The sequence below is a fragment of the Hemitrygon akajei genome, chromosome 10, assembly GCF_048418815.1.
Source record: "Hemitrygon akajei chromosome 10, sHemAka1.3, whole genome shotgun sequence".
Taxonomy (NCBI): Eukaryota; Metazoa; Chordata; class Chondrichthyes; order Myliobatiformes; family Dasyatidae; genus Hemitrygon; species Hemitrygon akajei.
The window spans coordinates 3,917,279-3,940,219 of record NC_133133.1 but is presented as its reverse complement, the minus strand read 5'-3'; the positions used below and the strand labels follow the sequence as shown (position 1 = coordinate 3,940,219).

Below are 22,941 nucleotides of genomic sequence, written 5' to 3'. Positions count from 1 at the left end.
GCCTGCGTAGTCTGGCCTCTCTCTTCCCCTGAGAACTCGAAATGTCTTCCCGCTGGAAATCCTTAGGTGCTCTCCCGCTGCCTTCTTGTTCCGAATCAAAAGCTTCTGCAGATTTCTTGCCCTTTTTAAACTGTTCACGCTCAACTGGCTGATGTCACGCACCTGCGCAGTCTGGCCTCTCTCTTCCCCCGACGATAACTCAAAATGTCTTCCCGCTGGAAATCCTTAGGTGCTTTCCCGCTGCCTTCTTGTTCCGAATTAGATTAGGGTTTGGATAGGGTAAACACATTAGGGTTTGGATCGGGGATACAATGAAAGCAGATAACTGATGGATTAGTTGTCAGGTTTGAATGGGTTTGCACTCATATGGTTGCAAAGAGCAAGTATTTTACACCTGACGCAGGTCCTCAACATGAGACTCCATGTAGTAATGACTATTTAATATTGCTGAAGGTGACCTCAACCCTAGTGAAGGACTGCTACTGTTTTGAGAGGCTCACACCATACATGGACGAGGAATATTACAAGTAATATACACACATGCTGGATTGCATGCAGCATTATAGATCCCCACGTCCTAACATGCCTGCATTCCTCTGGTCCTTTTGACTACCCTATCCTGACAATTAGTCCATACAGGCTGATATCAAACTCCATTGCAAACATTCCTGTGAAACAAACGAGACTCTGCAGATGCTGAAAATCCAGAGGAACAAACACAAACACTGGAGGAACTCAGCAGGTCATACAGAATCTATGAAGAGGAATAAGCAATCAATGTTTTGGCCCAAGATGGTGATTGTTTATTCTTCTCCATAGATGCTGCTCAACCTGCTGAGTTCCTCCAGCATTTTGTGCGTGTTAGTTCTATGAAACACCTTGTGATGCTACAAGCATATAAATGTAAGTTGTTCTCTATTTTCCATAATAAAAGCAAGAGAAGAATATGTTCCAAATACTCCACTTTCCCAACAGTCCAATCCAGCTCCCAGTGAACAACTTCTGGAACTGAAACCCTGAGTAAGTATCTCCCTTGACAGCTGACTCAACTGGTCTATTTGCAAAATTTGCTGCAGAGATGCGTTCTGCTATCCAGACTGTATTTGGGGAATCTAGTCTTCATACCTGAATTCGTTCCTTGAGTGGCACAGGATAGAAATCAAAAGCATTCTTGATACCAACGTGGTATCTCCCCGAAGGGTTGATCCAGTCTGATGGTATCTAAATCAAAAGATAAACAGTAGTCAGCGCAAAAACTAAAGAACACAAAGCATTCCACAACTTTTACTTATTATCTGTTAATACTATTTTTGTATGTGATATATGCAGTGTGTTTTGCACCTTGGTTCCTGAGGAACATTGTTTTGTTTAGCTATATACATATGTACAGTTGAATGACAATAAGCGAACTTGATTCTTCAGCAAGCTGTACACAAAAACCCTACCACAACAAACTATGATACATTGTTCTTTCATACTGGAAGATGGCAAGAAATTCTGCAGAACACTGCACATTTAATCTAGAATTTACCACACTAACTACTCAACTTCAGTCTGTTTCCAAATGCACCATCATACACCAAATGCATAAGATTTGAAAATGTGAAATAAGAAAAATTAATTGAGAATTAAAATTAAAAATATATTCCTTCGGCATTTTTCAGATCTTGAGGAGTCTCAAACCATAAAGGCATAAAATTTTGAAAATTCAACTTGCGAAAACCATCACCAAACAGCACGATCTGACATCTGGGTGCAGATTCAATAGAGATGCCTGAACTACAGTTTAATTTTATTGAGCGCAGGTTGGGTGACACAGAATGAAACAACAGGAAATTCAAACTGTACAATTCCAAACGTAAGTTACTATACTACCAGCAGAGCAATTTAACCACTCTACAATTCCAAACATAAATCAAATTCCTATACATCCTGCAGAGCAATAAGCAAACTGATAAAAAAAATCACATAATAATTTAAGCATAGAAACATAGAAAATCAACAGCACAATACAGGCCCTTCGGCCCACAATGCTGTGCTGAACATGTACTTTAGTAATTACCTAGGGTTACCAATAGCCCCCTATTTTTCTAAGCTCCATGTATCTATCCAGGACTCTCTTAAAAATCCCTATTGTATCTACCTCCACTACCATTGCCAGCAGACTATTCCAGACACTCACCAGTCTCTGCGTAAAAAACTTAACCCCAACATCCCCTCTGCCACTACTTCCAAGCACCTTAAAACTGTGCCCTCTCATGCTAGCCATTTCAGCCCTGGGAAAAAGCCTCTGACTATCCAGTGCCGGTGCGGGCAGCGGAGCGGGAGTAAGGAGTGCTCGAGGTCGACAGACGACTGGAGATTGGAGGATCGGAGGATCAGCCGTTGTAGGTAGGCCAAGACCGTCGGACCTACCTGGACAGTACCTGAGGAGGAAGGTAAAACTGCGCAGGCGCGGGTGACGTCAGCGGTGAGCGCGGGATTTAAAAGGAGGCCCACTTTCAGGAGCGGGCAGCATCAGGCGGGCAGCAGAGTGCGTGGGAGCAGAGTGCTGGGCTTTGGCTCAGCGGGCTTCGGTGCAAGGGGACTTCGGTGAGAGGAAAGCAGTGAGCCTGAGTACGTGCTTGCTGAAGTAAAAAAGGTACGGTCAGTAGGTTCTTTTTTCATTTATTCTGACTAATCTGGGATCAGGTAATGGGGGAGACAGTTAGAGCAGTGGTGTGCTCCGTATGCAGTATGTGGGAGGTCAGGGTCAACACAGTTGTCCCTGATGACCACACCTGCAATAGGTGCATCCAGCTGCAGCTCCTATCAGACCGAGTTAGGGAATTGGAGCAGGAGCTGGATGAACTATGGGTCATTCGGAAGGCAGAGGTAGAGATAGATAAGAGTTATTGGGAGGTAGTCACACCGAAAAGTCAGGAGGTAGGCAAATGGGTGACAGTCAAGAGAGGCGGGGGGGCAGACAGAGAGAGCAGAGCACCCCTGTGGCCGTTCCCATCAACAATAAGTATACCGTTCTGGATACTGTTGGTGGGGATGACCTACCAGGAACAAGTTGCAGTGGTCCTGTCTCTGGCATTGAGGTTGGACCCTCGACTAGGAAGGGGAGGAGGGAAGAGAAGAGAGCGGTAGTGATAGGGGATTCTATAGTCAGGGGGGCGGATAGGAGATTTTGTGGAGAAGATCGGGAGTCTCGGATGGTATGTTGCTTCCCTGGTGCCGGGTCCGAGACATCTCAGATCGGGTGCAGGTTATTCTCGAGAGGGAGGGCAAGAATCCAGATGTTGTGGTCCATGTAGGGACCAACGACGTGGGTAGGATGAGTGAGGGGGTCCTGCGTAGGGAGTTCAGGGAGTTAAGTGTGAAGCTGAAGAACAGGACCTCCAGGGTAACAATCTCAGGATTGCTACCTGTGCCACGTGCGAGTGAGGCAAGGAACAGAAAGATTATACAGATTAATACGTGGCTGAGAGGATGGTGCAGGAGGGAGGGCTTCAGGTTTTTAGATAATTGGGCTTTGTTCCAGGGAAGGTGGGATCTGTTCCGAAGGGACGGTTTACACCTGAACTGGAGCGGTACTAACATTCTTGCAGGAAAGTTTGCTAGTGCTTCTTGGGGGGGAGGGGGGGTTTAAACTAAATTTGCAAGGGGCAGGGATCCAGAATGTGAGAGAGGATAGCGAGATGAAGAATAAAGGACAGGTGGGGACTACACGGTTCCAGAATATTAAGTGTGTAGTAGAGAAAGGTGAGGCGGAACAAGTGATAAGGAGGACACATGTACAGAGGGATGGTCTGACGGAACATGGAGTTAAATGTGCAGAAAGAATAAGTAAATTTAGGAAGGACAACAAAATTCTAGGGGCGTATAGTCCGATGGGAGTTCGGGGAGCTGGGTTAAGCACAATAGGCAGCGTTTCAAACAGAGAGAGGAGAAATGGGCTAAAAATTCAGTATCTGAATGCATGAAATGTCAGAAATAAGGCGGATGAGCTTGAAGCTCAGGTGCGAATGGGTAACTATGATGTTGTTGGGATAACGGAGACATGGCTACAGGGAGATCAGACCTGGGAAATGAATGTACAAGGGTATAAGTGCTATCATAGGGACAGAAATGTGGGCGGGGGGGGGGGGGGGGGTGGCCCTGTTGGTGAGGAATGAGATTCAGTCCTTTGCAAGGGGGGACATAGGATCAGGAGAAGTGGAGTCTGTGTGGATAGAACTGAGGAACAGTAAGGGCAAAAGGACCCTAATGGGTGTTGTCTACAGGCCACCAAACAGTAGCATGGATATTGGGTGCAAGTTGAATAGGGAGTTAACATTGGCATGTGGCAAAGGTAATGTCGCAGTAGTTATGGGGGATTTCAACATGCAGGTGAACTGGGAGAATCAGGCTGGTGCTGGACCCCAGGATAGGGAGTTTGTAGAGTGCCTACGGGATGAATTTTTGGAACAGCTTGTACGAGAGCCGACGAGGGACAAGGCTATTCTGGATTTAGTGTTGTGTAATGAACAGGATTTGATAAGCGATCTTGAAGGAGCCATTAGGAGGTAGTGATCATAATATGATAAGTTTTTATCTGCAATTTGAGAAGGATAAGGGCAGCTCGGAGGTGTCAGTGTTGCAGTTGAACAAAGGAGACTATGGAGCCATGAGGGAGGAGCTGGCCAAAGTCAACTGGACGGATATCCGAGCAGAAAAGACAGTGGAACAGCAATGGCAGGTATTCTTGGGAATAATGCACAAGGTGCAAAATCAGTTCATCCCCCGGAGAAGGAAGGATTCAAAGGGGGGAAAGGGCCCACAGTGGTTGGCAAAGGAAGTCAGAGATTGCATAGCATTAAAAAAAAGGAAGTATGACAGAGCTAAGGTGAGTGGGAGGACAGATGATTGGGAAATTTTTAAGAATCAACAGAACTTAACTAAAAAGGGAAAACGTGGAGAAAAAATGAGGTACGAACGCAAGCTAGCCAGGAATATAAAGGAGGACAGCAAAAGCCTTTTTAGGTATGTGAAGAGAAAGAAGATAGTTAAGAACAATGTTGGGCCCTTGAAGAATGAATTGGGTGAAATTGTTATGGGAAACAGAGAAATGGCAGAAGAATTTAATAAGTACTTTAGATCTGTCTTCACTAAGGAAGACACAGGGCAATCTCCCAGATATATGGATGGGCCAACGACATAGGGTAACAGAGGAAATGAAACAGATTGACATTAGGAAGGAAACGGTGATGAGTAGACTGATGGGACTGAAGGCTGACAAATCCCCAGGTCCAGATGGTCTGCATCCTAGGGTACTAAAGGAGGTGGCCCTGGAAATTGTGGATGCATTGGTAATCATTTTCCAATGTTCCTTAGATTTAGGATCAGTTCCTGAGGATTGGAGAATGGCTAATGTTATCCCACTTTTTAAGAAAGAAGGGAGGGAGAAAACAGAGAACTATCGACCTGTCAGCCTAACATCAGTAGTGGGGAAGATGTTAGAGTCCATTATTAAAGATGAAATAGTGGCATATCTAGATAGCAGTGATAGGATTGGGCCGAGCCAGCATGGATTTACCAAGGGTAATCTATTGGAGTTTTTCGTGGATGTAACCAGGAAGTTAGACAAGGGAGATCCAGTGGATGTAGTGTACCTCGATTTTCAGAAGGCATTTGATAAGGTCCCACATAGGAGATTGGTGGGTAAAATCAAAGCACATGGCATTGGGGGGAAGACATTGACATGGATTGAAAACTGGTTGGCAGATAGAAAGCAAAGGGTAGCGGTGAATGGGTGTTTCTCGGAATGGCAGGTGGTGGCTAGTGGGGTGCCACAGGGCTCGGTATTGGGACCACAGCTGTTTACGATTTACATCAACGATTTAGATGAAGGCATTGAGAATAACATCAGCAAATTTGCTGATGATACTAAGCTGGGTGGCAGTATGACATGTGATGAGGATGTTAGGAGAATTCAGGGTGACTTGGATAGGCTGGGTGAGTGGGCAGATACTTGGCAGATGATGTTTAATGTGAATAAGTGTGAGGTTATCCACTTTGGGAGTAAGAACAGGAAGGCAGATTATTATCTGAACGGTGTAAAGTTAGGTAAGGGAGAAATAAAGAGATCTAAGAGTCCTTGTTCATCAGTCACTGAAGGTGAATGAGCAAGTGCAGCAGGCAGTGAAGAAGGCTAATGGAATGTTGGCCTTTATTACAAAGGGAATTGAGTACAAGAGCAAGGAAATCCTCTTGCATTTGTACAGGGCCCTGGTGAAACCACACCTGGAGTATTGTGTACAGTTTTGGTCTCCAGGGTTAAGGAAGGACATCCTGGCTGTAGAGGAAGTGCAGCGTAGATTCACAAGGTTAATTCCTGGGATGTCCGGACTGTCTTACGCAGACAGGTTAGAGAGACTGGGCTTGTACACGCTGGAATTAAGAAGATTGAGAGGGGATCTGATTGCAACATATAAGATTATTAAGGGATTGAACAAGATAGAGGCAGGAAATATGTTCCAGATGCTGGGAGAGTCCAGTACCAGAGGGCATGGTTTGAGAATAAGGGATAGGTCATTTAGGATAGAGTTAAGGAAAAACTTCTTCTCCCAGAGAGTTGTGGGGGTCTGGAATGCACTGCCTCGGAAGGCAGTGGAGGCCAATTCTCTGGATGCTTTCAAGAAGGAGCTAGATAGGTATCTTATGGATAGGGGAATCAAGGGATATGGGGACAAGGCAGGAACTGAGTATTGATAGTAGATGAGCAGCCATGATCTCAAAATGGCGGTGCAGGCTCAAAGGGCTGAATGGTCTACTTCTGCACCTATTGTCTATTATCCACACAATCAATGCCTCTCATCATCTCATACACCTCTATCAGGTCACCTCTCATGCTCCACCGCTCCAAGGAAAACGGACCAAGTTCACTTGCCAGGCAACATCCTTGTAAATCTCCTCTGCACCTTTCTATAGTTTCCACATCCTTCCTGGAGTGAGGTGACCAGAACTGAGCACAGTACTCCAAGTGGGGATGACCAGGGCCCTATATAGCTGCAACATTACCTCTCGGCTCCTAAGCTCAATTTCACGGTTGATGAAGGCTAATACACCGTATGCCTTCTTAACCACAGAGTCAACTTGCGCAGCAGCTTTGAGCGTCCAATGGACTCGGACCCAAAGATCCCTCTGATCCTCCACACTGCCAAGAGTCTTACGATTAATACTATATTCTGCCATCATATTTGACCTACCAAAATGAACCACCTCACACTTATCCGGGTTGAACTCCATCTGCCACTTCTCAGCCCAGTTTTGCATCCTATCAATGTCCCGTTGTAACCTCCACACTATGCACAACACCCCCAACCTTTGTGTCATCAGCAAATTTACTAACCCATCCCTCCACTTCCTCATCCAGGTCATTTATAAAAATCACAAAGAGTAGGGGTCCCAGAACAGATCCCTGAGGCACACCACTGGTCACCAACCTCCATGCAGTATATGTCCCGTCTACAACCACTCTTTGCCTTCTGTGAGCAAGCCAAATCTGGATCCACAAAGCAATGTCCCCTTGGATACCATGCCTCCTTACTTTCTCAATACATCTTCAATGGGGTAGCTATCTAATGCCTTGCTGAAATCCATATACACTACATGTACTGCTCTACCCTCAATGTGTTTAGTCACATCCTCAAAAAATTCAATCAGGCTCGTAAGACACGACCTGCCTTTGACAAAGGCATGCTGACTATTCCAAATCATATTATGTCTCTTTAAATGTTCATAAATCCTGCTTCTCAGGATCTTCTCCATCAACTTACCAACCACTGAAGTAAGACTCATTGGTCTATAATTTCCTGGGTTATCTCTACTCTCTTTCTCAAATAAGGAAACAACATCTACAACCTTCCAATCCTCTGAAACCTCTCCTGTCCTCATTGATAATGCAAAGGTCATTGCCAGAGGCTCAGCAATCTCCTCCCTCACCTACCATGGTAACCTGGGGGTACATCTCATTCAGTCCTGGAGACTAATCCAACTTGACGCTTTCCAAATGCTCCAGCACATCCTCTTTCTTAATGCCTTTATGCTCAAGCTTTTCAATCCGCTGTAAGTCATCCCTACAATCGCCAAGATCCTTTTCCATAGTGAATACTGAAGCAAAGTACTCATTAAGTATCTTTGCTACCTCCTCCGGTTCCATACACACTTTTCCACTGTCACACTTGATTGGTCCTATTCTCTTACGTCTTATCCTCTTGCTCTACAAATACTTGTAGAATGCCTTGGGGTTTTTCTTAATCCTGCCTGCCAAGGCCTTCTCATGGCCCCTTCTAGCTCTCCTAATTTCATTCTTAACCTCCTTCCTGCTAGCCTTATAATCTTCTAGATCTCTAACATTACCTAGTTTTTTGAACCTTTTGTAAACTTTTTTTCTTGACTAGATTTTCTACAGCATTTGTACACCATATTTCCCCTTACTCCAATTAAACGCTTTCCCAACTTGTCTGCTCCTATCCCTCTCCAATGCTATGTAAAGGATATAGAATTGTGATCACTATGCTCTCCCACTGAGAGATCTGACACCTGACCAGGTTCATTTCCCAATACCAGTTGAAGTACAGCCACTCCTCTTGTAGGCTTATCCACATATTGTGTCAAGAAACCTTCCTGAACACACCTAACAAACTCCACCCCATCTAAACCCCTCGCTCGAGGGAGATAAAGGCACTGTAGCATTTGGGCTCTCACGACCAGACTATGTAACAGTTTCTTCCCCCAAGCTATCAGACTCCTCAATACCCAGAGCCTGGACTGACACAACTTACTGCCCTATTGTCTTATTATTTATTGTAATGCCTACACTGTTTTGTGCACTTTATGCAGTCCTGGGTAGGTCTGTAGTCTAGTGTAGTTTTTTTTTCCTGTGTTGTTTTTTTTTTAACGTATTTCAGTCGAGTTTTTGCACTGTTTCATGTAACACCATGGTCCTGAAAAATGTTGTCTCGTTTTTACTGTGTACTGTATCAGCAGCTATGGTCAAAATGACAATAAAAAGTGACGTGACTTGACTTGACTTGAGATGCCAATCAATATTTGGGAAATTAAAATCTCCCACCACAACAACCCTGTTATTATTACATCTTTCCAGAATCTGTCTCCCTATCTACTCCTCAATGTCCCTGTTACTATTGGGTGGTCTATATATAAAAAAGACACCCAGTAGAGTTATTGACCCCTTCCTGTTTCTAACTTCCACCCACAGAAAGTCAGTAGACAATCCCTCCATGACTTTCTTTTCTGCAGCCGTGACACTATCTCTGATCAGTAGTGCCATGCCCCCACCTCTTTTGCCTCCCTCCCTGTCCTTTCTGAAACATCTAAAGCCTGGCACTCTAACCATTCCTGCCCCTGAGCCATCCAAGTCTCTGTAATGGCCACAACATCATAGCTCCAAGTACCGACCCACACTCTAAGATCATCCACTTTGTTTATGATGCTTCTTGCATTAGAATAGACCAATCTCAAACAATCAGTCTGAGCGCATCCCTTTTCTATCACCTGCCTATCCTCCCTCGCACACTGCCTACAAAGCTTTCTCTATTTGTGAGCCTTCCTCCGTCTCTTCAGTTCGGTTCCCATTCCCTAGTGATTCTAGTTTAAACTCTCTCCAATAGCCTTAGCAAACTTTCCTGCCAGTATATTGGTCCCCCAGGATTCAAGTGCAACCTGTCCTTTTTGCACAGGCCACACCTGCCCCAAAAGAGGTCCCAGTGATCCAGAAATATGAATCCCTGCCCCCTGCTCCCTGCTCCAATCCCTCAGCCACACATTTATCCGCCACCTCATTTTATTCCTGTACTCACTGTCACGTGGCTCAGGCGGTAATCCTGAGATTACTACCTTTGAGGTCTAGCTTCTCAACTTCCTTCCTAACTCACTGTAGTCTGTTTTCAGGACCTCCTCCCTTTTCCTGCCTATGTCATTGGTACCAATATGTACCACGACCTCTGCCTGTTCACCTTCCCACTTCAGGATATCCTAGACGTGTTCAGAAACATCCCAGACACTGGCACCTGGGAGGCAAACTACCATCCATGTTTCTTCCCTGTGTCCACAGAATCACCTGTCTGACCCCCTAACTATAGAGTCCCCTATCACCGCTGCCTTCTTCCTTTCCCTACCCTTCTGATCCACAGGGCCAGACTCTGTTGCTTCCCCCAGATAGGCCATTCCCCCCCCCCCCAACAGTACTCAAACAGGAGTACTTATTGTTAAGGGGGAAAGCCACAGGGGTACTCTCTAGCATCTGACTCTTGCCCTTCCCTCTCCTGTTACCCACTTACCTGATTCTCAAAGCCCCGGTATGACTACTTACTTACAGCTCCACTCTATCACTTGCTCACTCTCCCTGACCAAATGCAGGTCATTGAGCTACATCTCCAGTTCCCTAACCCAGTCCCTAAGGAACTGCAGGTCAACACACCTGGTGCAGATATGGTCTTCCGGGAGGCTGGGAGTCTTCCAGACTTCCCACATCTGACACCCAGTACAGAATACCGGCCTCACAGACATACTTCCTGTTTCTATTCTTCACAGCTAACCTACCTCACCACAACCCGTTATCACCAAAGCCCCGTTGAGCCAAAGCCCTCCTACCCTGACTTCCTCTACTCCGTTGCCCACTCTATAAAGCTGTCTCCTTTTAAACTCTTTGTGCTGGTCTAATTTGCTGACGTCCACATGCTTGCATGGCTGTCCCTTGATTAAACTTCACAATCATCACATATTCTAAGTACTAAACATTGGCTATGATTTAACAAAGGTGGAAGAGATATATCTGTCAAGAAGTCACAATTTGTAAACTAAGTGTGTAATGTTATGGTTAATTTTTTTCTTCTATAACACTAATTATGCCATAATATAATGAGTATTACATGTGTAATAAAACATATCAGATATTTATATAACAACACTCAGAGGCTACTTTATTTTGTACACCTGATCGTTAATTAAATATTTAATCAGCCAATCATGTGGCAGTAACTCAGTACATAAAAGCATGTAGATATCATCAAAAGGTTCGGTTGTTGTTCAGACCGAACATCAGAATGGGGAAGAAATGTGATCCAAGTGACTTTGAACAATAGAATGATGGTTGAGGCCAGACAGGGTGGCTTGAATATCTCAGAAACTTCTCAAAGTTTCTAGAGTTTACAGAGAATGGTGCAAAACAAAAAAAAACATCTAGTGCATGGCAGTTCTGTGGGCGAAAATGCCTTGTTAATGAGAGGTGAAATGAGAATTGCCAGACTGGTTCAAACTGACAGAAAGGCAACTATAATCAAATAACCATGCATTACAGCAGTAGTGTACAGCAGAGCATCTCTGAACGCACATGATATTGAACCCTGAAGTGAATGGGCCACACAGCAGAAGATCACAAAATATTCCCTCAGTGGCCACTGAGTGTATAATGCCACCGATGCACTAAAATGGAAAATGAATGAGCACACCAAAGAAAAAACAGAACTTCCAATGACTAGAGGCCCTCCATTGGTCGAGTTCGAATATGGATGTTGCATTCTACCTGTCCATGTGGTACACAAGCCAGGACAGTACAGTATAGAGAGGAAGCTTTTGCCAGTGCGGCAAGCTCTGTCTCTCCAGAGAACTGAGAAATCCAAAGGAACAGCAGAGACAGATATAGTTTGGCACCAATGACATCGCAGGGGCTATGAGTCAGTGTTGAACTCAATGTAGGACTGCCTTAGGGACTAAAGCTCTTTATATTTCCTTGGGGGGGTCATTCCCAAAGCCTTCCCCATGAGTGGGTATCGCTACAAGGCAACGGGGATTTGAGATCAGAGTTTTCCTACTCCTAGATGAGCTGACAACCATGGTTGACGAGCCCCATCTTCCTGGATAGAGTGAGAGATAAAGGGTAGGAGGAGATTCGTTCTGAGCAAACAAGAACTTGAGCTGAACTAATTCTAAGTTGTGTTCTGCATGCAATGGAAACTGATGTAGTTGCAGCATTGTCAAAGATTTTCTCACAGTTTAAACGTGGCAGTACTGGAGCAATGCCTGTGCAAAAGCTACACATTACAGAAGTGAACATTGATATTTTATTATAGATACCTTGAGTGTTCTTCCTGAAAGACCAACCAATTCACCATCCTTAGTTTCTAAAACAGTGGAAGTATTCACATCACCACTTCCAGAAGCATCAATGAAGTCAATAATCTTTGGTTTTCCATCCGTTGTCACCTGAACAATATATTTAAAAAAATGTAGTCAGCAAATCAAACAATTTATTCACATTCAGTCCTCCCAAGATCTGAAATACAGATGTGAACTGTTTCACAAGCAACCATACAGAAAAATGAATACCATGATAAGAAAGCACAACAGCACATCTACTTCCTTAGGAGTTTGTGAAGATTCAGCATGATACTTCAAACTTTGACAAACTTCTATTAATGTGTAGTGGAGAGTATACTGACTGGCTGCATCACAGCCTGGTATAGAAACACCAATACCCTTGAACTGAAAATCCTACAAATACTGGATACAGCCCAGTTCATCACAGGTAAACTCTCCTCACTGTTGAGCATATCAATCTGCATAGTCCCATCAACCTGCACTCGGACCATGGCCCTCCCATCCATGTACTCACCCAAACTGCTCAGAACCCACATCCACCACTTCCACTGGCAGCTCATTCTACACTCTCACCAACATCTAGGTGAAGTTGTTCCCCCTCATGTTCCTCTTAAGCATTTCACCTTTCATCTTTAACCCATGACCTCTTGTTGTAGTTCCACCTTACCTCAGTGGAAAAAACATGCTTGCATTTACCCTATCTAACCCTTATAATTTTGTATGCCTCCATTAAATCTCCGCTTAATCTCCAACACTCTAGGCAATCAAGTCCAGATCATGCTATAAGCTTTGATAACCTTCTTCACTGTACTCTACACCCCCAGACTTGGTGCTATCCTCAAATTTACTGATCCAGTTTACCACAATATCAAGACCTTTAACATAGATGACAAACAAACGGACTAAGCACCAATCACAGCAGCACTCTGCTAACCACACCTATCATCGCTCTGTTTCTTCTGCCAAGCCAATGTATAATTACTCCCTCAACCTGAATGCCAAGTGACTGAACTGTTTAATGACATTGTTCACCAATGGCTTACAACAGTTAACAGGCATTTTGACATATTCTTGGATAGGAAAGGCATTAAGGACACATGCTTATTGTGAACAAATGCAATTACATTACTAGGCATCATGGTTGGCTTGGATAAGGTTGGTCAAAACTGCTAATTTTCTGGGCACACATTTCTATAATTTTCTCTATTATTCCAAAGAGGAGAGAGGGATAAAACAAGTTTTTACAAGCTAGTTTCTAATAAGGTTTTATGTTATAACTTGACTGATTTTCTTTGAGGAAGTAATAAGGATCCCTACCACCCATCCCACGATCTCTTTAATCCACTCCATCAGGAAGGAGGTACAGGAGCATCAGGCCTAGGCCTGCCAGACTGGGTAACAGCTTCTTCCCTCAGGCTGTGAGACTAATGAGTACCCTGTCACCACTGAGCTCTTGTCACTGGGACAATGAGCTGTTTACTGTTCACTTGTGCTGCACACTACTGCACTTTGAATTATATTTTATTACTATTTGCGGCAATATTTTGTTTTATGTGCTGTGTATGAAAGATGTTTTGTTGGTGCACCATATCCAGAACATTTTTCATTTGGTTGTATATACCGTATGTACAGTCAGATGACAATAAACTTGAACTTGACTTGATCGTTATCAGATGAAATTTCCAGCAAAACATTAGAATCAGAATCAGGTTTATTATCACTGGCATGTGACGTGAAATTTGTTAACGAAGCAACAGCAGTTCAATGCAAATCATTGTGAGAGTAAGCGTTCGGCACGGACTAGAAAGGGTTGAGATGGCCTGTTTCCGTGCTGTAATTGTTATATGGTTATATAATATAATAGCAAAAAAATTGTAAAATAATAATAATAAATAAATAGAGTAAATTTTATTCAGTATACTCTAAACAGTATACATATATTGAATAGATCAAAAATCGTGCAAAAAAAACCCAGAAATACAATATATTTAACAAAAAAAGTAAGGTAGTGTCCAAGGGTTCAATGTCCATTTAGGAATTGGATAGAACATAGAACATAGAATAATACAGCACATTACAGGTCATTCGGCCCACAATGTTGTGCCGACCCTCAAATCCTGTCTCCCATATAACCCCCCCACCTTAAATTCCTCCATATACCTGTCTAGTAGTCTCTTAAACTTCACTAGTCTATCTGCCTCCTCCACTGACTCAGGCAGTGCATTCCACGCACCAACCATTCTCTGAGTGAAAAACCTTCCTCTAATATCCCCCTTGAACTTTCCTCCCCTTACCTTAAAGCCATGTCATCTTGTACTAAGCAGTGGTGCCCTGTGGAAGAGGCGCTGGCTGTCCACTCTGTCTATTCCTCTTAATATCTTGTACACCTCTATCATGTCTCCTCTCATCCTCCTTCTCTCCAAAGAGTAAAGCCCTAGCTCCCTTAATCTCTAATCATAATCCATACTCTCTAAACCAGACAACATCCTGGTAAATCTCCTCTGTACCCTTTCCAATGCTTCCACATCCGTCCTATACTGAGGCGACCAGAACTGGACACAGTACTCCAAGTGTGGCCTAACTAGAGTTTTATAGAACTGCATCATTACATTGCGTCTCTTAAACTCTATCCCTCGACTTATGAAAGCTAACACCCCATAAGCTTTCTTAACTACCCTATCTACCTGTGAGGCAAATTTCAGGGATCTGCGGACATGTACCCCCAGATCCCTCTGCTCCTCCACACTACCAAGTATCCTGCCATTTACTTTGTACTCTGACTTGGAGTTTGTCCTTCCAAAGTGTATCACTTCACACTTCTCCGGATTGAACTCCATCTGCCACTTCTCAGCCCACTTCTGCATCCTATCAATGTCTCTCTGCAATCTTCGACAATCCTCTACACTATTCATAACACCACCAACCTTTGTGTCGTCTGCAAATATGCCAACCCACCCTTCTACCCCCACATCCAGGTTGTTAATAAAAATCACGAAAAGTAGAGGTCCCAGAACAGATCCTTCTGCGACACCACTAGTCACAACCCTCTAATCTGAATGTACTCCCTCCACCACGACCCTCTGCCTTCTGCAGGCAAGCCAATTCTGAATCCACCTTGCCAAACTTCCCTGGATCCCATGCCTTCTGACTTTCTGAATAAGCCCACCGTGCGGAACCTTGTCAAATACCTTACTAAAATCCATGTAGATCACATCCACTGCACTACCCTCATCTATATGCCTGGTCACCTCCTCAAAGAATTCTATCAGGCTTGTTAGGCACGATCTGCCCTTCACAAAGCCACGCTGAATGTCCCTGATCAGACCATGATTCTCTAAATCCCCATAGATCCTGTCTCTAAGAATCTTTTCCAACAGCTTTCCCACCACAGACGTAAGGCTCACTGGTCTATAATTACCTGGACTATCCCTACTACTTTTTTTGAACAAGGGGACAACCTTCACCTCCCTCCAATCCTCCGGTACTATTCCCGTGGACAATCAGGACATAAAGATCCTAGCCAGAGGCTCAGCAATCTCTTCCCTCACCTCGTGGAGCAGCCTGGGGAATATTCCGTCAGGCTCCGGGGACTTATCTGTCCTAATGTATTAACAACTCCAACACCTCCTCTCCCTTAATATTACATGCTCCAGAACATCAACCTCACTCATATTGTCCTCACCGTCATCAAGTCCCCTCTCATTGGTGAATACCGAACAGAAGTATTCATTGAGGACCTCGCTCACTTCCACAGCCTCCAGGCGCATCTTCCCACTTTTATCTCTAATCGGTCCTACCTTCATTCCTGTCATCCTTTTGTTCTTCACATAACTGAAGAATGCCTTGGGGTTTTCCTTTACCCTACTCACCAAGGCCTTCTCATGCCCCCTTCTTGCTCTTCTCAGCCCCTTCTTAAGCTCCTTTCTTGCTACCTTATATTCCTCAGTAGACCCATCTGATCCTTGCTTCCTAAACCTCATGTATGCTGCCTTCTTCCACCTGACTAGATTTTCCACTTCACTTGTCACCCATGGTTCCTTCACCCTACCATTCTTTATCTTCCTCACCGGGACAAATTTATCCCTAACATCCTGCAAGATATCCTTAAACATTGATCACATGTCCATAGTACATTTCCCTGCAAAAACATCATCCCAATTCACACCTGCAAGTTCTAGCCTTATAGCCTCATAATTTGCCCTTCCCCAATTAAAAATGGGAAAATGGCAGAGGGGAAGAAACTATTCCTGAATCATTGAGTGTGTGCCTTCAGGCTTCTGTACCTCCTACCTAATGGTACCAGTAAGAAAAGGGCATGCCCTGGGTACTGGACATCCTTAATGGACGCTGCCTTTCTGAGACACTGCTTTGAAGATGTTGTGGGTATTGATGGCACTGACTAAATTTACAACCCTCTGCAGCTTCTTTCAGTCCTGTGCAGTAGCCACCTCCCCCCCCCCCCCCCATACCAGACAGTGATGCAGCCTGTCAGAATGTTTACCATGGTACAACTGTAGAAGTTTTTGAGTGTATTTGTTGATGTGGCAAATCTCTTCAAGCTCCTAATAAAGTATAGCCGCCATCTTGCCTTCTTTATAACTACATCGATATTTTGGGACCAGATTAGATCCTCAGACATCTTGACACCCAGGAAATTGAAGCTGCTCACCCTCTCCACTCCTGATCCCACTATAAGGACTGGTATGTGTTCCTTCATCTTATCCTTCTGGAAGTCCACAATCAGTTCTTTTGTGTTACTGACATTAAGTGCCAGGTTGCTGCGGCACCACTCCAATAGTTAGCATATCTCGCTCCTGTACGCCCTCTCGTCACCACCTGAGATTCTACCAACAATGCTTGTATCGTCAGCAAATTTATAGATGGTATTTGAGCTATGCCTAGCCACACAGTCATAGAAAGTGGAACAGTGGGCAAAGCACACATCCCTGATGTGCAACAGTGTTGATCATCAGCAATAGGAGATGTTATCACCAATCCGCACAGATTGCGGTCTTCCGGTTAGGAAGTCAACGCTCCAATTGCAGAAGGAGTTACAGAGGCCCACGTTCTGCAACTTCTCAATCAGGATTGTGGGAATGATGGTATTAAATGCTGAGCTATAGTCGATAAACAGCATCCTGACATGGGTGCTTGTGTTGTCCAAGTGATCTGAAGCCTTGTGGAGAGCCATTGAGATTGCATCTGCCATTGACCTATTGTGGCGATAAGCAAATTGCAATGGGTCCAGGTCCTTGCTGAGGCAGGAGTTCAGTCTAGTTATGACCAACCTCCCAAAGCATTTCATCACTGTAGATGTGAGTGCTACCGGGTGATAGTCATTAAGGCAGCTGACATTATTCTTCTTAGGCACTGGTATAATTGTTGCCTTTTTGAAGCAAGTGAAAACTTCCACCTGTAGCAGTGAGAGGTTGAAAATGTCCTTGCACACTCCCACCAGTTGGTTGGCAAAGGTTTTCAGAGCCTTACCAGGTACTCTACATCAGGACCTTCCACCTTGCGAGGGCTCACTCTCTTTAAAGACAGTCTAACATCGGCCTCTGAGACATAGGTCACAGGACCATCAGGCGCAGCAGGGATCTTCAGAGCAGTAGCTGTATTCTCCCTTTCAATGTGGACATAGAAAGCATTGAGTTCATCTAGTAGTGAAGCATTGCTGCCAATCATACTATTGGGTTTCGCTTTGTAGAAAGTAATGTCTTGCAGGCCCTGCCAGAGTTGTTGTGCATCCGATGTTGCCTCCAACCTCGTAAAAAATTGTCTCTTCACCCTTGAAATAACCCTCTGCAACTCAAACCTGGTTTTCTGGGACAGACCTGGGTCGCCAGAGTTGAATGCCACAGATCTAGCCTTCAGCAGATGACGTACCTCCTGGTTCATCCACAACTTTTGGTTTAGGAATGTGCAGTAAGTCTTTGTAGGCACATCATCCACACATTTTAATGAAGTCGGTAACAACTGCAGCATACTCATCCAGGTTCAAAGATGAATTCCTGAATACAGTCCAGTCCACTGATTCAAAGCAATACTGTAGGCGCTCCTGTGTTTCACTTGTCCAAACCTTCTTGGTCCTCACTACTGGTGCTGCAGTCTTCAGTCTCTGCCTATACTCAGGGAGTAAAAAGACAGCCAGGTGATCAGACTTCCCGAAGTGAGGGCGTGGAATAGCACAGTAGGCATTCTTGACAGTGGTGTAGCAATGGTCCAGTGTGTTGTTTCCTCTGGTATTGCAAGTGATTTGTTGATGGTAGTTGCTTAGTGAATTTTTTCAAACTGGCCTGGTTAAAATCCCCCAAAACAGTGAAGGTGTTAGGGTGCACTGTTCCGTGCATGTTGATCCCATTGTTCAGATCATCTAAAGTCTGATTGACAATGGCCTGAGGTGGAATGTATACTACTACCAAAATGACCCCAGAGAAGTCCCATGGTAAGTAAAAAGGACAGCGCTTAACTGCTAAATATTCTAGGTCTGGTGAGCAGAATTGGGACAGCACCGATATATCTGCACACCAAGAAGAGTTGATCATGAGGCATACTCCTTCCTCCACCTCTACTTCTGAAAGACTCTAAAGATCTATCCTGATGGTGTTTAGTAAACCCGTCAATCTGTAGTTCCCATAGATCCCACAAAAAGGCAATTCCATGTTAAATTAGAGAGAACTGGACAGACAACAGTTGTAGCAGGTTTTGCAGGCCATTAATTTTGAAAGCGCCAAACTTAACATCCAAAAAAGGCAGTGAAACTTTTCTCCAATGAGCACAACACCTGTAATAAAACCATAAGATTCAGGAATAGAATTACGCCATTTGGCCTATCGCTCTACCATTTCATCATGACTGCTCCATTTTTCCTTTCAGTCCCAATCTCCTGCTTTCTCTGGTATCTCTTCATGCCCTGACCAATCAAGAATCCATCTACCCTGCCTTAAATATAAAGCTTTGGCTACCACAGCTGCCTGTGGCAACAAATTCCATAGATTCACCACTCCCTGGCTTAAGAAGTTCCTCATCTTCATTCTAAAGGGCACACCTCTATTCTGAGGCTGTGTCCTCCGGTCTTAGACTCTCTCCACAGGAAGCATCCTCTCCACATCCACTCTATCAAGGCCTTTCACCATTCGATCGCTTTCAATTAGGTCACCCCTCATTCTTCTGAATGCCAGTGAATACAGGCACAAAGCCATCAAACACTCTTCATATGACAAGCCATTCAATCCTGGAATCATTTTGGTGAACCTCCTTTGAACCCTCTCCAGTTTTAGAATATTCTTTCGAAGATAAGGGGCCCAAAACTGCTCACAATACTCCTAGTGAGGCCTCACCAGTAAAGTCTTCTTCAAAGACCAACAGATTTGTCACATATGCTTTCCCTTGAGGAAACCATGCTACAGCTATTTTATCATGTGCCTTCAAGTACCACAAAACCACATAATTAACAATTGACTCCAACATCTTCCCAACCACTGAGGTCAGACTAACTGGTCTATCATTTTCTCCCTTCTTGAAGAGTGGAGTGACATTTGCTATTTTCCAGTCTTCTGAAACCATTCCAGAATTTAGTGATTCTTGAAAGATCATTACTAATGCCTCCAAAACCTCTTCAGCCACCTCTTTCAGAACCCTGGGGTGTACATCATCTGGTCCAGGTGACTTACCTACCTTCAGACCTTTCAGTTTCCCCAAGAAACTTCTTCCTGGTAATGGTAACTTCAGACACTTCATGACCCCTAACACCTGAAACTTCCAGCAAACTGCTAGTGTCTTCCACAGTGGAGAGTGATGCAAAATACTTATTCAGTTCACCCACCATTTCCTTGTCCTCCATTACTACCTCTTCAGCATTGTTTTCCAGTAGTCCAATATCCACTCTCACCTCTCTTTTACTTTATGTTCCTGAAGAAACTTTTGGGATCCATTGCAGCAACAGTACACAATGAAAAGATACAAAAATTACAGTAAAATATATACTAATTAATTTAAGTAGTGAAAAGAGCAAAAGAGTACAGAAAGAGAGAAAAAAAGAAAAAAATCATGAGGTAGTGTACATTGTGACACCAGTAGAGAAGTGGTTATTGGTGAACTCACAGTCCCCTGGGAAGACAACATCGATGAAGCCCATGAGCGCAAGTTAACCAAGTATGCAGAATTAAGATCAGAGTGCAGAGACAGAGGGTGGAAGGTCTCATGCTATCCATTCGAAGTAGATTGCCGTGGCTTTATTGCGTTCATTTTCCAGAAGTGGCTGCATGACCTTGGCTTTACTAGAAGAGAGATCAAGTCAACCAGCAGGGCTGTAGCTAAGGCAGCAGAGGCAGGATCATCATGGGTGTGGACTAAGTACATCCAAAGGGGCAGATAGTCGGACAGCGTATCCATCTTTTGTAAACTCTTCAGTAGCTGCATAGATACCTGAAGAGTGGACTATCTGTTGGATGGAAGCAACCAATAACTCTGATAGGGGAGTTGTTAAGTTGTTAAGCTCATCAGTGGGAGATGGTGCTTTAGCACTACTGGCCCACCACCTCAAGGGAGTCTTGATCATAAGCGGGCCGAAACTCCTGAAGACAGGTGGCAGATCAACTGATGATCCCACTGATGATAGCACAGGACAGTTAACATCTTAGTCCATGTGTATTTTCAATTCAATTCTAGGTCGATTGTCCATTTAGAAATCCGATGGCAGAAAAGAAGAAGCAGCTCCTGAATTGTTGAGTGTGCATCTTCAGGCTCCTGTACCACCTCCTTGATGGTAGTAATAAGAGGGCATGTTGGGTGATGGGGTCCTTAATGATTGATGCCACCTTTTTGAGGTCAAAACAATAAGCATTTTAATTTGGGTACTGCCATCTGCAGGCACAGGAGTTAGCATTCTTTGTCACTTACAAGCCTCAAAAATTATAGCTGTGTCAAACTCGGCTGTTTATGAGTCTTACAGTAAATCACTGCAGACAAATCACCTGCAAGTCCTGGGGCTTTGCCAGTTAGCCGTGCATTTTCTAGTGATTGCATGCTTTCATGGCTTGTCAGAGTCTTGAATTCAGGCAAGGGAAATAAATGGACCAAATCGATTTTCAGCGACCCACTATTCTAGGTCAAGATAAGCATTCTTAGTGTGATCATAAACACAGATGGTCTACTCTTACCCTCTTGACACAGTGAGGCTCATATTGCCTTCTTTGTAAGTTAATGTCAGCAATCAGGTCTACATGTTTTATATGAATACAACAAAAGTGTGGTTTAATTCCTTATTAATGTTCTTGTCATTCTGCGTTGGCAAACCTATCTGCCCACTGGAAATGACTATTCAGCCCAAAGGGCCTGACAAGTTCATTTGTTTTCATCTCACTGTATGTGTATACAACCAAATGAAAGAACGTTCCTCCACACAATGGTGCACCCACAAAACCTACATCACACACAGCCCAGAAAACAAAATATTACCATAAAGTTAATAAAATGCATATAGTGTGCAGCGCAGGTAAACTGTAAATAGCTTGCTGTTCTAGTGACAAGCCTACAATGGACAAGTTATTCCAGTTCAATTAATATTATAGCACAGTACAGGCCCTTCAGCCCACAGTGCTGTGCTGAACCTACACTAAGATCAATGCAGCCCATCCCTCCATTTTCCTATCCTGCAAGTGTCTACACAGAGAGTGGTTAATGAGTGGAATGCTCTACCAGGGGTGGTGGTAGAGGCAGATACATTAGGGACATTTAAGAAATTCTTATAAAAAACTTACCTGTGACATCCCCCTTTACTTTCATCCAAACACCTTACAATGATGCTGCCTCATATGAGCCATTGCTACCCTGGGAAGAAGTCGCTGGTTATTCACTCTATCTATACCTCTTATCATCTTGTACACTTCTATCAAGTCACCTCTCACCCTTCTTCACTCCAAAGAGAAAGCTCTGCTCACTCAACCTGCCCTCACCAGACACGATCTCTGATCCAGCAGCATCCTGTTGAATCTCCTCTACACCCTGTGAAGCTTCCACAGCAGAGGGAGAAGAGGGTGCGAGAGCAGAGGAAGCAGGAGGTGGAGAGTGCGAGGGGTGGGGTAGGGGAGAGGGGAGGCATGGGCGGGGTGGAATGGTGAGCGAGTGGGTGGAAGGGGAAAGGATTGTGGAAGATGGTAGTGCCGATGGGGCAAAAGGCCATTCCCGCAGCTTTGATACCTGCAGCCCCGGCGCCGCCGGGTCCACCCCGGAGTCAAGCACGGCGATCAGTACCCCGCGGCCGTCGCTCTCGGGCCGCCGGCTAAGGAAGGCTAGCGCGCCGGTCTCCCTCTTGGGCAACAGCCCCTGAAACGGAAAACTGCAGCTCGCCGCCATCGCGCCCTGCCAGACGTCACTTCCGCGGGGCAGCGCCATGGCAACTGGGGCGGGGCCTCGGGGAGGGCGCGAGAAGGGGGAAATCGGGAGGGGAGGGATGGGAAGGGAATGCAGTAGTAGGGGGAGGGAGTGAGGAGGTGAGAGAATGAGGAGAAGGGGAGGGATCGTAATGGAGAGGTGGGAGCGGGGAGAAGGGGAGGGCGTGGGGCAATAGGGGAGGGGTGGGAACGGGAGGTGTGGGGAGGAGGGAGGGCGTGGGAATAGGGGAGGGGTGAGAATGAGTAGAAAGAGGAAGGAGTGGGGCAATAGGGGAAAAAATAGGGAGAAGGGGGAGTGAGGTGGGGAGAGGATCTGACAATGGGAGGCCAAGTGAAGTGGGATTGGGAATGGTGGAGAGTGTGTGGCGAGAGTGCCCACTGGAATTTCTGGGCCAAC

At 44.8% G+C, this 22,941-nt stretch overlaps 1 protein-coding gene across 1 annotated transcript in view; it reads right to left on the bottom strand.

Moving 5' to 3' along the window:
- LOC140734152 (tripeptidyl-peptidase 2-like) overlaps window positions 1–22,526 on the bottom strand; it is a 209,655-nt gene extending 187,129 nt beyond the window's left edge. Inside the window, exons 1-3 of the mRNA XM_073057757.1 lie at window positions 22,351–22,526; window positions 12,127–12,255; window positions 1,126–1,221 (exon numbers count right to left, since the gene is read on the bottom strand). Coding sequence (XP_072913858.1) covers window positions 1,126–1,221; window positions 12,127–12,255; window positions 22,351–22,506 — 381 coding nt within the window. The 5' untranslated portion in view covers window positions 22,507–22,526. The remainder of the gene's footprint in view (window positions 1–1,125; window positions 1,222–12,126; window positions 12,256–22,350) is intronic.
- Window positions 22,527–22,941: the final 415 nt, after the last annotated feature.